The sequence below is a fragment of the Theileria parva genome (genome assembly GCF_000165365.1).
Source record: "Theileria parva strain Muguga chromosome 3 map unlocalized ctg_530, whole genome shotgun sequence".
In the NCBI taxonomy this organism is placed as follows: domain Eukaryota; phylum Apicomplexa; class Aconoidasida; order Piroplasmida; family Theileriidae; genus Theileria; species Theileria parva.
The window spans coordinates 780,691-795,239 of NW_876245.1; the positions used below are offsets into that span (position 1 = coordinate 780,691).

At 30.2% G+C, this 14,549-nt stretch overlaps 6 protein-coding genes across 6 annotated transcripts; 3 read left to right on the plus strand and 3 right to left on the minus strand.

Moving 5' to 3' along the window:
• The first annotated feature begins 118 nt into the window (after positions 1-118).
• Positions 119-975, plus strand: TpMuguga_03g00378 (putative integral membrane protein). Its single transcript, XM_758305.2, has one exon. It carries the CDS (start codon positions 485-487, stop codon positions 848-850), a length of 366 nt encoding a protein of 121 aa, XP_763398.1. The 5' UTR covers positions 119-484; the 3' UTR covers positions 851-975.
• A 3-nt stretch (positions 976-978) lies between these two features.
• TpMuguga_03g00379 (putative integral membrane protein) lies at positions 979-3,805 on the minus strand. Its single transcript, XM_758306.2, has one exon. The coding sequence runs from the start codon at positions 3,715-3,717 to the stop codon at positions 1,018-1,020; it is 2,700 nt and encodes an 899-aa protein (XP_763399.1). The 5' UTR covers positions 3,718-3,805; the 3' UTR covers positions 979-1,017.
• Positions 3,806-3,887: 82 nt separating this feature from the next.
• TpMuguga_03g02330 (uncharacterized protein) lies at positions 3,888-8,862 on the plus strand (the record flags this gene model as incomplete). Its single annotated transcript, XM_061305858.1, has 20 exons — positions 3,888-4,014; positions 4,160-4,273; positions 4,315-4,380; positions 4,413-4,492; positions 4,523-4,670; positions 4,720-4,841; positions 4,872-4,950; positions 4,982-5,308; positions 5,341-5,443; positions 5,477-5,823; positions 5,857-6,327; positions 6,361-6,711; positions 6,744-6,826; positions 6,868-7,001; positions 7,032-7,093; positions 7,127-7,179; positions 7,212-7,386; positions 7,419-7,462; positions 7,548-8,655; positions 8,686-8,862. The coding sequence occupies exons 1-20, from the start codon at positions 3,985-3,987 to the stop codon at positions 8,860-8,862; spliced, it is 4,074 nt and encodes a 1,357-aa protein (XP_061161777.1). The 5' UTR covers positions 3,888-3,984.
• An 81-nt stretch (positions 8,863-8,943) lies between these two features.
• TpMuguga_03g00383 (putative integral membrane protein) lies at positions 8,944-10,039 on the minus strand (the record flags this gene model as incomplete). Its single annotated transcript, XM_061305682.1, has 5 exons — positions 9,914-10,039; positions 9,793-9,878; positions 9,273-9,743; positions 9,062-9,213; positions 8,944-9,031 (listed from the first exon to the last, which is right to left on the minus strand). The coding sequence occupies exons 1-5, from the start codon at positions 9,945-9,947 to the stop codon at positions 8,944-8,946; spliced, it is 831 nt and encodes a 276-aa protein (XP_061161013.1). The 5' UTR covers positions 9,948-10,039.
• Positions 10,040-10,200: 161 nt separating this feature from the next.
• Positions 10,201-13,461, plus strand: mus81 (ERCC4 domain protein). Its single transcript, XM_061305681.1, has 5 exons — positions 10,201-10,560; positions 10,648-10,748; positions 10,801-12,816; positions 12,957-13,293; positions 13,323-13,461. Exons 1-5 carry the CDS (start codon positions 10,426-10,428, stop codon positions 13,407-13,409), a joined length of 2,676 nt encoding a protein of 891 aa, XP_061161014.1. The 5' UTR covers positions 10,201-10,425; the 3' UTR covers positions 13,410-13,461.
• TpMuguga_03g00384 (uncharacterized protein) lies at positions 13,458-14,479 on the minus strand (the record flags this gene model as incomplete). The annotated part of the gene is made up of 2 exons (XM_061305683.1): positions 13,544-14,479; positions 13,458-13,510 (listed from the first exon to the last, which is right to left on the minus strand). Exons 1-2 carry the CDS (start codon positions 14,292-14,294, stop codon positions 13,458-13,460), a joined length of 804 nt encoding a protein of 267 aa, XP_061161015.1. The 5' UTR covers positions 14,295-14,479.
• Positions 14,480-14,549: the final 70 nt, after the last annotated feature.

Below are 14,549 nucleotides of genomic sequence, written 5' to 3' on the forward strand. Positions count from 1 at the left end.
TTTTAACTAAATTTTAAGTTAAAAATTATAAAACTACCATTTAAATAAATTATTATAATTTGTTATACAATTTCTTCTTTAATCATTTTTTACTATCAGGCCATCTCGGATGATCACTTTCTAGATTTTTCTCATTTTGTCCTAATTTCCATATTTTTCAAAATTTCCCCAAATTTTTACATTTTAATGATTTTTTCAATAAATTTATCTAAAATTGTTATAAATTTGATTAACTGTGTAATATAACCAATTCTTATTGCTAATATAATTTTAATGCAAAAGGGTATAAAAATAATTCTGGTGACTTCATTTGTATCAATTTGTACTATGGAACTTGTAATTTGGCAAAAGAAAGCGAATCAACGTAAGAGGCACGCTGGAGTTTTAAGGGATATCTCCAATAGAATACACAGTACAGTTGAATAACCTTGTTATTAACTTTATTCCTAAAATATAAATTAATAATTGCAATAATCTTACAGTTATGGGTGGAATGAACTTTGATAATGCCTATAATTCTTCTAGGGATCCAATCCCTGGATTTAATATGAGTCGTGTTCAAGGTGTAGAGAATTTTAAACGCAATGAGCACTTTCTTTACCTTAAACAACAGGAATCTGATCCCGGGCACACTTCAAATGACCCCAAATCTACCAATAAAAATCCTAATTTAAATTATAAACCGCCCAATTTCACCTCTGGAACAGATAAATTTTCAAAGGTCAGACAATACATTCAAGAGAATAAAGATTTGAAATCAATTGCCAGAGGCAAAAAAGCTACTAAATTAGCTTTTCTTGGAGTCTCAGTTGTTTTCTGTATCGCTTGTTCTATTGGACTCTATTGGTAATTTTTTTAAACAATTCACTCCATTCTTCACTAGTTCACCATATTTTTCACTAATTCACTAAAAATTTCAACAATTTAATATATTTTATCATCAATTTCACTTTAATCGTAATATTTCTAATGTATAAATTATATTAATATATTAAAAGTGTATGACTATTATATTAGTTATAAATGTTTGATTAAGTCCTTAATCAATGCTAGTGTGAATGGGTTTTGTTCATTGTGTCCAACGAATTCTGGTATTACCACTCCAAACTTTTGATACTCATTTCTGAACTTATTGAGGTGGAATTCATATGATACATTCCCAGCTGTTTGTTCTAATGTTGTTAATTCTCCAAAAGGCTCTTCAATCAATAACTGTACGATATTATATAAAAATACACCACACAGTTCATTAAGTGCAGCAATGTCGTAGAATACGGACTTAGTTTTCTCAACCTCACCCTCATTCAACTTTTCAACATCAACCTTGTTCAAATCCCCAACCTGTTCAACAAAATCGTTAACTTTGTTCATAATGTAAAACACATTGAGGAGAGAGCATAGTCTAAAATATGCCAAAAGCTTAAGTGGTGTTGGTTGGAACCTTGAAACTCCAAAGTTCTTCAAATCATTCTTTAAAAATTTGTACAAGTGATTCGCTTCACATGGCGTTTCTGACACTGAAGAATAATCCAAATAGTAATCATTATCCCTTGGTACTACTATTGTGTTATCCTCCAACAATACGCTAAAATATACTGCAACCCTTACAGGGACTTTTATCAACTTATCACCGTCGTTGGTATTTACTGAGAAGTAGTTAGTGTTCAAATCAAGTTCTGAGAGTATACTGTAGAGGTTACAGAGTGAATATGGCTCAATTTTCTTCCGTTTTAAAATGCTTGAATTACTTGAAATAGAGTGGTTTGGCACACTTCCGTACACCAGTAATTTTGTAAAAAACTCATTTGTACTTTGAATTTCCTCCTTTAAATTGTTCTCAGCTTCATTTTCCAATAAGTTTAACAGCATTTCGCCAATTGAATTTATGTTATACAACATTAAATTAAATAAATTCTTACTGCACATTAACTTGCTCACACTACAATTGGAGTTGGCTGTCGTGTTACTTGAATTGGCAGAGTTATCAGAATTCGTTGAGTTAGAGTTAGGAGTATTAGCGGTGGATTTAATGGAATCGTTGAAGATTTGGAGAGTTTTGAACTTGTAATCAATGAAGGATTTGGTCAATTTATTAATTCCGGGTAGGAGTGTACGCTTAACAAGCTCATTTGGAAGGCTACATTTAACTGGTATGATCTCGTCCTTAACATCGACAGTGATAATTTTATTAGTCTTGAGCTTGTAAAATTCATCTATAGTATTAGAATTCAGATTAAAGAGAGGTAATAGTGGACCTACAAATCTGCCAACCATCCTCATTGATAAATTCCTCAAATCCCCAAATGTCTTGTTAAACACCATAAATTTCATCTCACTCCCTTCACACATCTTCAATATGAAATACCCGCCCAAGCTAAATCCATAATAATTTATTCTCCCGCTTGCATCCTTATTAGTATTAGCATCCTCAACACCATGAGTATTGGTACTATTAACCATGCCCATGTTGTTAAGAACGTGGTTAATGAGGAATTTATTATTTTTAGTGATGTTAGTAATTTTAGGTACTCCGATGGAATTAGCAACTGAGGTATAATTGTACAATAGTATCGAATTTCCAGCTTCAATTAGTGTTGGGATTTCAGATTGAAATGCATGAAATTCATAACAAGCAGCGTTAGGCCCAGCATAGACTAACACATTATTCACTCCTCTGTAGCAGTCCATTACCTTGCAGTATATATCCGATCCAAACAGCATACTGATAGCATTGTTATGGGAATTAGGTGTCAGTTTGTTAGTATACTTGCTACGTTGTAAAGTACTGAGGAAATCCTTGCTTGGAATGAAAAGAGTGTCGATAACTTCACCGGTTAGTTGGTTTGAAACAATTCTGCTATTTACAGCCTTAAACTTGTAAATTAGCAGGGACCTCATGTAGACTAAATTCCCAAAGCCGTAATTGGGAGGAAAAAATAAATGTGAAATGAACCCTCTCGAATGTTCTTTATTCCCTTCTAAGTTTAATACATTACAAATATTATACAAGTGATTAGCATATGATACAATCTGTTCAAAGAAAGATAAATCTGGGAATTCAATTAACACTTGAATAACATGTTGATCAGTCACAAATTTACTATTCTCGGAGTGCACTAACGAGAGAAAACTTATATAATGCTCCGAATTTAATTTACTAGTTAATTTTACCATACTCTTAACCTTATCCTTAGCTGAGTTATAGTCTGTGTAAATGTCAATGTTAACTAAATTATTAAAGTCAATTCCTTTGGGCTTAACAGGTTCATTGGAGAGAAAAATCAAAAATTTCCTGAGAGTATTATACAGATTTGAAAGTTCAGGCGACAACCTCAAGTTGTACACGTTAACTGATAGATAAAGTGATGCGTAAATAGTATAAGCTTCATTCAGAAGTTCTCTTATTTCTGAAATCTTCCAATGCTTTGCTCGGTCATACTGCACACTAAACTCAGAGCCAAGCCTCCTAAATAGCTCAGAATAACTAGTACAAAACATCCCATTATAACTTGCCAAGAATCCATTTAGTATAAAGGGCATTGAGATTGGTACCAGCTGTAACTGGATGAACTTTGAAATTAGAAAGTGGAACAAAAAGCCTATATTCATTAGAATACAGAGCCATCTTGCTCTTTTATAGGCAAATTTATTAATAAAAAATAAGTTTGCGATTTTTATTAAAAATTTCAAATACTTCACTAACCTAAATCTATCCATTTGGTTATTCTATTGTACAAACTTTTAAATTATAAATTAACTTCTAAAACTACATTAACATATTGCTACATTAATATTTCTATCATTACATTATCATTATACTGAAGATTCTATACACATTACACCATCAAGTAGGTGGGGAATTAATATTCGGATTTTAACTTGAAAATCAAAATTTTATTTTATTTTATCGCATAACGTAAATTTGTTAAATTATTTTCTTTCCAAAATGCAGATTTTTTAATAATGTGTTAACGTTCCTCAATCATGGACATTATTCACGATCCTCTCATTAAAGTAACTTTTATTCTTACACATTTCTTATATTTACACAGTTTGGGAGCTTATTTACTTATTTATATATTAGTTTATCACTTTTAAGCGTTCTAATACTTATTTACCAGTTACACATTTAATCATAATAAGTTAATTGAATTTTAAGGAGAGGAACATAACGGTAAATTTCCCGGAATTGGTGGAAACACTTGATTTGGCTCTTAAAACCCCTTCAAAGGCATCAGAACACATTAAAGCCTTTGAATCTAAAGCTTTTGAGGTTAGTTTAAAACTATTCCTATTGTATAAAATATTTTTTAGATTTACTTAAACGCTGAACAGTCTGTGGAATGGTTAAATAAACAAGAAAGTTCGGGATTTATAAATGTAATTTCCAAAATTAACACATTAATTTATAGGAATCGCTATTATCTTCTTTTAGAATTTCATCATTGTTGATCATAGAACGTTACAATGAACTGAATTATAACACTCTAAAGTGAATTTTTTACAAATTATTATTGTTTAGGGGATTACTTTACTTATGTGTGTTAGGACATGATATCGGGAAAACTGTTGTATCAATTGTTTGCAATACTGAAATCACTAATGATATCTGTGATATCATAATTGAAGTTATTAACCCATTACTCGAACTATACGATAACTTTTCATTCGTATACCATTAACTATAATATTATTATACTATTACTATAATATTTTCAGGAGTTGAAGAGGAATATATTAGTATCATTTTCAAAGTTGCCAGTGATTGCCAAATTATCAAATTGTTTACAACCAATCATACAATATGTAATATCCGATGTAATAAAGAATCCTTGGAATACGTAATAATTTGTATCCATAATAATATTTAGGCAACTCTATGACTTATTTGTACTCTTAACTATTGATGAAGATAATTTATATGATATTTCACATTATCCAATCTCAAAGGTAATTAATATTTTGATATTATATTTTATAGTTTTTCATAAATGAGTTAACTGACTATGAGATTAAACATGGGATGATAAGTAAGCAATTGCACACTCAGAATAATGTTGTTAATGGAGGAGTGAATGTAGTTTTGGAATCATTTGATAGTATTATTGGAATAATTAAGATTATGACGAATTGTATTCTCAACTGTGATGTTACAGTGGTTTCGAACTTTTGTAATTTATTCCTGATACCCAATTTGAAATATTTAATTGGTGAAAGATTGCCAACAACACGTTTAAACCTAAGACAATCTTTATTAGCACACCATCTCCTAAAGCTTTTATTCAGTATTATGAAAATCAATGATGACGTAAGTTATTAAATTTATTTATATTTGTTCAGTTGTTGGATGAGTTATGTAACGGTTTCTACATTTTCGATTTATTACTAGTGCCTTTAAAAGAGTTTGAACCTAACATTTACATCCTATCGTCAGCCCTCGAATGTATGTCACTATCTAATATAAATTATTTTTTAGTAATTTGCTATATACTATTGAATCCTTCAACGACTGCCAAGTATTGTGATATTTTAATTGAAGAATTTAATCCATCAACTCTCATTAATAATATTAATACTGAGGATAATGGGCTAAACCAGTCCAGTATGGTCAATGGTGTTAACAAAACAAATATGGTTAACGGTGTTTCTAAAGGTAAAATAACTAAAAGTATTGGTAATACTAATATGAAGGAAGTGGATAGTAATATGAAATTGTATAATGAAATGGTTGATAGGGAAAAGTACTTATTAAAGATGTATAATTGGTACTACAAATTCATTTCAACATTGTTATACCTATCAAATACTAATTTCAATTTAAAGGTATTTTTATTCATAATTACATTCAATTGTTAGGAGTATGTGGATGATAAATTATTGAGTCATGAGTTGGTAACAAAAGTAATGGTGAACAATGTTATAATTCTAACATTATACCCAAATGATAAAATTGATTCCAACATTGTTAATCAGTTGTTGCAGATAATTGATTCTGTCCCATCAATGAGTAGTAATATCGCAAATGGAGTAATTAACAGTATAGTATTAACCCTAGTTAAGAGAGTAGACCTGATAAATCTTAACTATGAAAATGTTTATAAGATAATTCAATTGTTATTGTTTACTTATAACAATCCATCAAGTGATCCTCAAGATCATGTGGACTTGATCCATCCAGTAGAAATAGTATCCTCAAACATTGTAAACTTAGTAATAAAGTTTATAACAGAAAATTTTAAAAACTTTCTCAAATTCAACTCAATAACTGATGATAACTTGATGATTTTAATTTTAAAATGTATGAAAAATGAGTCGAAAACACAAAAGGTTTTACAATACAGAATTTATATAATTTTTTAGGAAATTTATATTGAAACGTCAGTATACAAGAGTTATACACAGTTAATAAACTTGTGTATCTATAATAATATGTTAAAGTATAATAGCAGGCAGTTTTTCCGCCTATTATTCTTTTACAATTACGTCATTTTAAATGATGATCAAAGAAATGATTCATTTGATTTAATCAGATATATTAATAGTATTAATTTGGACAAACTATTCGACATTGAATATAACAATGTTGATATCACCAATGGAAAGTTGGAGATTAAGTCTAGCGCTGGCCTAAAGGACTCGATTACATATTCTTATAGTCATCCCATAGAAGATTTATCATACTTTGAAAGTAATATGAATGATGAATTATCAGTAATTTTAAACCTTTAATTAAAATTTTTTAGTTGATTGTAACCTTGGAAATTGTTGACAAATTATTGCTATACCTTTCACCTCTTTATTCTATCCACTTTATTCACTACTTCAAGTAATACATATTTAACTACTTCATTCCATATTTTATTTTAGTGACAGGAGGAAAAGGAATATAAACAGTGAGTACTGGGCAGGATTAATCAAAGGCTACAAATTGACATATGAACAATTTAATGTAATAAACGAAAAGGAAATTATTAATCGTCTAATGCAATTCAATGATAATCGTGAGCTATTTAAATTAAAGAATGTTTTAGCTGTATTTGTTGATGAGTCAAATTACTTTAAATTGATATCAACCGAAATCTTACGATCCAACGTAATTTTTACATTTCTTTACAGCAAATTTTAGTTGTATGAAGATGTTCAAATTAATACATCATACGTTGTTTCATTATACTTAAGGTAACTCTTACAACTAAATCAGAAATTTTCAGGATATTGAATAATCTAATGAGACGTGATGAACAGATTAAAATTAAGTTTAAGAATCCAAATTTCATACGAAACTTGATCAAATTAACTGCAAATCATAATATATTTGATAATCATCTCACGGTCAAACTCATCCAATTCTTCATACAATTACTAAAATACGATAATCGACTCATTGTAATTTTATTTACTTTAATTTTATTTTTCAGGTTGAATCAATGGATATTATCATCATTTATGATATCATCACCAAGTATTTTTATACACACTATTTAGTACTTTACAATATTATTTACTCTTTAAGTACTCTTAATATCACACTTACTAATAATTTATAGTTTTTTACAAATGATATTTATGAGAATGATGTCTGATTTGAATATTGAGAATATAATATCGAATGATAATATCCAAAAATTATTGTTGTATTCAAGTGAATTTCTGTTGTTAATTACTGAGCAGATTGGGTTAGTAAAGTTTTCAGAAACTTATGAAATACAAATATTCTTCGTTGATATTTGTGTTAACAAGTTTATAAACAATGAATTAATAACTGGACTGATTAGCATTTTAAATGTTATTCAATTTTACAACCACATCCACACCATTACCACCGCTGAAACTGCTTCCAGTGATTCAAATTATCAAGTTGGACAAATCATAACCAGCATCGTTATTAACATAATGTACATTCTAATAAGCATAATAAGGAATGAGGATTATAAATACTTAATAATAAATAATCTTCTGAAGAATGAGAACACTGTTATTCTCGCCATTATAATTCATGAAATAAAACTCAATGATTCTAAACACCAGTTTCAGCTACAATTACTCAATCGCGATACAGTACAACGTGTAATTGTGTTTAATTACATTTCATTCCTCACTAATTTGGAAGATGATTTGGATCCTAGATCCTCAGTTTTATGTATAACGAATGAAGAAATATACTTGATAAATTCTGAAAACACCAGTGTAATGCTTAGGTACAGTAAAAGTGAAGTCAAATTATTCAACATTAACAAGGGCCTGTTCTACCTGCTTCTCCACGAAAATTATTATTTACTGTTCTTTATAAATAATAATAATCATCCAATAACAATGTATGATGCTCAGGATTTGGTTCTTGAACACAAAACTCCAACACTAACTAAATCAAAAGATAACACTAAACATAAAACTACTGCCAACACAGTAAGTAAATGGTCCGGTATAATGTGTGAGTATGAGGATAAATTAGCTGTACTAATTGATGAAGATGACTGGATTGGTATATACAATGTGGATGTGACACTGTTGATTAAATACATTTACCCAGAGCTTGTTGAGGATAAGATTATTTTAACCAATTTTCTAATCCCTAAATATGAATTAAAGGAGAAACCTCCAACAACGGACCCTTTAGTGCTGGTAAAACAACTAGTTGTAAACAACATTACCAAGGTTGGTTTAACCTATTTTACAATTTTTTAGGTTGAATTTAATGTAAATTATTATTCTGTAACTTTAAGTGATAAGGAATCGAACGAGGAGGTTGATTTAAACTTGATTAATTTTTATAATTTTGAGTCCTTTAAAAACCTACTATACAACAAATTGTACAGGACAAATAATATTTGGAAGCGGTTATTACGAACACATGAAGAGTAATTTAATATTTTTCATACATTTTCTGGATATTATCTCACTATACTTGTACATACACATAATAAATATTGAGTATATAAAATATTATAACATTAGTGGCATCAGGTAAGTGTAAACGAAGTAAACACAATACGACACCAAACTCGACAGTACAATAAGCCATAATACATACCTAAAAACAACGTCCATTATAAAAACTAACCTCCTTTTATTATTCTTTTTATTACTTTGTTTAATTTCACTTAAAATGTTTATAGAATTGTTTTTACTCTTGGCAACATTATCCTCAACCTTATTTAACCCTTCCTCTTGCACACTTATTATACTCGATATATCATTAAATATGTCGTACGTCTAATAATATTATTAATAATATGTTTAATAGTATAATATAATATAGTATCGTGGATTACTTGTAAGATTTGGTTTTTAATTTGTTTTATATTATTATTCCGTATATTGACAATGGAGTCGGAAAGAAGCAATTCTTTATCATTTAAATTAAATAGTGGTATCAACTCTTCATTCAGTAACAAGTCATTAGAAGTGTTGTTATTATCATAGATAAACTCGTCATACACGTCATTTGTGTACATTCTGCTACTACTGGAATCTATAGCAGTGCTGCCATCAACACTTTCACTACTGCCACTATTAATCATATCTGATAAGCTGTTGATATGGGTAATTTCACGTTGAAACTGGTTATAGAGTTTATGATAGTTGTTTTCATTGTATTGTAAATTTGGAGATTGTTGTATTTGGAGTTCCCATTCCATAAGGTAGCCTTTCGTTACACTAATCAATGAGTTTACATTTTCCAATTTATTCCTCAAAGTCTCGAGTAACTTGTTCGAGTAAAATTTGTTACTCAAATCTCCAACCTAATTATTATTAATAGTGTTATAATCGAATGGTTAGGTAATTTCTCACATTATGTTGTATGTATAAAATATCGGCTTTAATGTGTTTAATGTTGTTTGATATTAATTTCTCGTATTTAACATTTGAACCAATTTCTAATGAAAATTATTATAAAAAGGTGTAAAATTACCAAAAGAAGGTGCTTTCAATTTATTCATATACATTTCTATAGTTCGGGATAAAACAAGCAACTCATGTCGTAAAATTTTTGTCGGTGTGCGTTTAAAAATTACTGTTATAATATATTACATTGAAATAATTAAAATTATGTGATAGGTTGAGAAATTTATTAGCACCACAACGTGAATGTTGATTTTATGTGAGAAAATATTTTTAGGATCCTTAAAATTTTTCATCCACATTACTTACCGCTATTTTAAGAATCCAAATTGTATTATACACTTTCACTGTGTTAATATTTAAATGATCTTTATTAACACATCACCTCCCAAATAATATTTTATATTATTCTCTCATTCACCAATTTACAATATTTTTTCGGAATCCAGTTTTTATGCTGAAGATCAAACTATAAATTATAACGTAACAAGTTCTTAAATGTGTATAATAGTTATGGATTTTGTATAATAGTTGAGGAATGTGTACTGAAACATTCCAGTATCATGAAGATTAGTAATTATTATGAATAATGATAACACGAATTTGAAAGGATTAAATTTAGTCCACCCTGAAAACCGCTTAATTTTTCTGAAACTTTTAGAGCTTCGTAAATTCTACACCAATAAATCATCTAACATTTCAAAGGCCATTTCAACAGTAAGCCAATATTTATAATACTATACCCATTACTGTATACCTAATAGTATAACTACAATAATATACTCGACCCCAATAATGGTATAGGCAATACAATCATTGAAATGTTACCCATTACCTATAACTAGTATAAATGACTTAAACAAAATCGCAGGAATTGGAGTCAGATTCTCCAAATTCATTCAAGAGTATGCCAATTTAGTTTATAATCTCAATTTTTATAATCTCAACAATTTTTAGGTCAGTGAATCTTTCTGATGACACTGGCGGCAATATTATCGACTATGATGAGTATGTAAATTACAACAAGTGTAACTTGGACCGCATTTGTAACTTCATTCGTAAGAACTATTTGAAGAGAAGGAACTATAATCCTACAAAGAATTCTAGCACTTGGAGCTTTCTGTGTATTTTAGGTTTATTTTCAGATTCTGAGGGGAATGAGACGAGACTGAGTTTAGAAGATATTGGGAATATATTTGTCGAATTTCGACATTTCTTCCCAGAAGCCAGAGATTTAAGAGATTACGTATTCCTAAGACAGTTATCTGAAAAGGGTTTAATAAATTATAAAATCATAGGCTATGAGGGGTTTGAAGAACACTTTCAATATAAACATAAGCATAGATATACTTATGGACTGACTTCCACGGGGAGAAGATTAACAAATAAATTAATGAATAAATTAGATGTCCCAATTACTAATGTGCAGGGAATACTAAATAAACTATTCAATATAAATGTTACAAGTGTAAATTCTGAGAATATAGTGGAAAACATAGTTGAAAATCAGTGTATCAGTTCTAGAAGTAATAACTCTAGCATGGATATTGAAAGATATAAATTCCCAGATGAAAACACAACTAACCATGATAACGCTGAGAATCCTGTAGATAGTGACTCACAGCTTAGTGACACATTTAATACTGAATTTAACAATATATTCAATTCTGAATTACATAAAAATAAGAGTACTCCCGAACCAAGTAATTTATCAGCTGAAGATAATTTATCTAAAGTCAATATTTCAGTTCTTTCACAAGATCAAATACAATCCTCAGATACCACTGAACCTGATCCTCTTTCTAACTTAATAGATGTAGCATATCGTCCCAGTTCTTACAGTAATTATATTATGAAATTGAATAACAAAGCTTACTCCACTAAAACTTTTAAGGATAACGCCAGTGTTAACAGTTCAAACCAAGTTGAACCTGTTCCCGCTACTCCAAAAGCTTCCAATACTCTTAAAGAAACTTGTCACACTACTTCTAGCCCCTTTAACACTAAGTCTAACAAATCTTACACCAATTCCAACAACAACAGGACTATTTTGAGTTATACAAGTGCTCCCACCAATATTAATACCAACCTTAACAACAATGTTCACACCAGCGTGCACAGTGCAATAACCAGTAACGTAAGCGTTCACAGTACTGTTCACAGCAACATTACTAATAACGTTAGTGTGAACAGTTTCAAGAGCAATAAAACTATGATAACTGAAGAGGATGTTATAGATATAGATGACAGCCTTGGTGACGAACCTGCTGTCAACTCAGTTGAACTTAACTCTATTGAACTTGTCGATAACTCAATTGTAATTGATGACCGTGAAACTGACGTTGAAGATGATGTCACCGAAGTGTGTACAAAAAGTTTGGAGAACAGGTTAAAGTTAAAATACGGCGTCGACGTGTTTAAAAATAATTATGATTACGAGATTATAACAGTAGTTGACAAGAGAGAAGTGATCAATAAGGATGTTGTTTCACACATTAACATCGATATTGACACCTCGAATCCCAACCTTATGAATAAGTATTATAATAAGCTAACTCAATATTATAAAGAATCAAATAAAAAAATACTATTCAAACAGTTGCCACTCGGTGACGTTATTTGGATCATCAACATCAAAAGTCTAATTAGTCCCAGGAATAGTAGAGCCAATGGATCTAGCGAGTCCTCAAATTATTATATATTGGATTGGATATTGGAGCGGAAAACAACACTTGACTTGAATAGCAGTATCATAGATGGCAGGTATGAGGATCAGAAGTTTAGACTGTTGAATTTGAAAGGTTTTAACAGGATTGTATACCTTTTCGAAGACTCTTCAGTGGATAAGATAACTAATAAATTCTCTAAAATGGGCAATAAAGCCTTAAATTATAAATCTATTCAAACTGCTAAAATTAACACCAAGTTCATTTCTGGCTTCAATATCATCAACACAACCAACATCTCCCACTCGTAACCACTACTTCTAGGCTATTTAGTTATACTATTAACTATACTATGTACTAAATTATTAACCGTACTATTAAAATACTATTAACAATGGCTATACTATTAACCACTAATACTTACATTATCCTGTAAAAAATGTTTAGAGCCAGTACGTTACTGAGTATTCACAAGATGATTGAGAATTTCATGCATGAGAAGTTGAGGAACATGACAATATTGAAGAACATTAACGTTCACCGCTATATCAGGACCAATTACTACTCACTGGAGAAGTTTAAGGAGGAGAATAGGAAGAAATTATCATATTACGAGTTATTTGGAAGACAGTTGAGATGTATACCAAAGTTTGGCGAAAAGTTGACAATGTCAATCTTGACACTGTGGCCTACTCCTTACAAGTTCCATGAAGCCATGAACACTTTGACACTAAGTGACATAAATTTCAAGTTAGCAATAAATAAAATTAAGATGCCCAAAGAGGTAAGCTTTAAAAAATTCAACAGTTTCAGGTGTACACTTTGTGCAAAGAATTATTTACACAAGGTTCCGCCTTGCACTCGGAAGTTTACTCTGATAGTGATAATGAGCCACTCTAACTTCATTTGGCACTAAAAAATATTTGATATAATATAATATAATTAAAGTTAATATAATTTACCCAGTCTCGACTCCTTTTTAGGCATTTCAGGTTTAATCCCTAAGTTAGTCATTATAATATTGATAAACGTACTATTATGTTGTTTCATGAGATTTAATGTAGTGTTGAGTTGTGCTTTAACTTTTCTTTCAAGGATAACTTCGATTAGTATACAAGCTGCTTTTTTAGTTAGTGTATAATATCTCTGAGGGTTTAACAAGTTTGCTTGATTGTAATTTCGAGACCTATCGTAACCTGCAAGTCGCCTCAAAGTCGTCATTTGTATCCTCTGCTTAGCCTTCTCAACTACTGCTACAAAATATAGCAGTTTAACCTTCATCAAATTAACTTCATTCTCGCCAGCCAAAGTCTTATCAATATACTTTAGTAACTTAGATTTATTCCCAGGAGATTTACCCTGTACTGCCACGTCAGTGCTATTCCCTACCGCATCTCTACTCCCAGTTACAGCATTTCTACTTAAAATGGCGTTATTATTAATTATGTTTAATTTCCTTATTTTTTGCAATTCATCTATTAGGCGCTGGTTTTCAGATAATAACATTAACTGCTCCTGTCTAAGCAGTTTTAGCTGTACTTGTGAGAATCTGAACGAGCCTTTCTGCTCTGCCGAGCTTATTGTAGCTTGGTGTTCATCTCCGAAGGCGTAAACTTTCATTTTAAAAAGTGCGTTTTTCAACGCCTTAACACTAGCTGAATTTCTACTTGTTATATTTACTAGCTTCTGCAAAGCTGCGCCCTTCCTCAGGGCCAGCATTGTGATTTCTCTCGACTGCTCCGACGTCACCCAGTCCGAGTCCGAGTTCCCCGATCCCGTAGCCATTTAGTCTTATTTTACAGAATTATAATTTTTTATATATTATTTTAAAAATTTACTATTATTGTGTATTAATGTGTCACATTGGTATGTATTTAGTTTAGTTTAGCCTAGACAGTTATTTAAAAATTGTTAATTTCACATTTTTCTCCAAATAAACAATAAATTAAAATTTTTTAAGAAATTTAAAACGTAAAAATAGCAAATGTGTACTCTTAAACTTAGTTTTCTACATGTGGTACACGTCAGGCAAGGAATACT

Excerpts from the sequence above, each read along its gene's own strand:
- TpMuguga_03g00378 (XM_758305.2), top strand. The coding sequence starts at position 485 with ATGGGTGGAATGAACTTTGATAATGCCTATAATTCTTCTAGGGATCCA.
- TpMuguga_03g00379 (XM_758306.2), bottom strand. The coding sequence starts at position 3,717 with ATGGATAGATTTAGGTTAGTGAAGTATTTGAAATTTTTAATAAAAATC.
- mus81 (XM_061305681.1), top strand. The coding sequence starts at position 10,426 with ATGAATAATGATAACACGAATTTGAAAGGATTAAATTTAGTCCACCCT. Across the intron at positions 10,749-10,800 it reads TTCTCCAAATTCATTCAAGA|GTCAGTGAATCTTTCTGATG; the intron begins GTATGCCAATTT and ends AACAATTTTTAG. Across the intron at positions 12,817-12,956 it reads ACAACCAACATCTCCCACTC|AGCCAGTACGTTACTGAGTA; the intron begins GTAACCACTACT and ends AAAAATGTTTAG.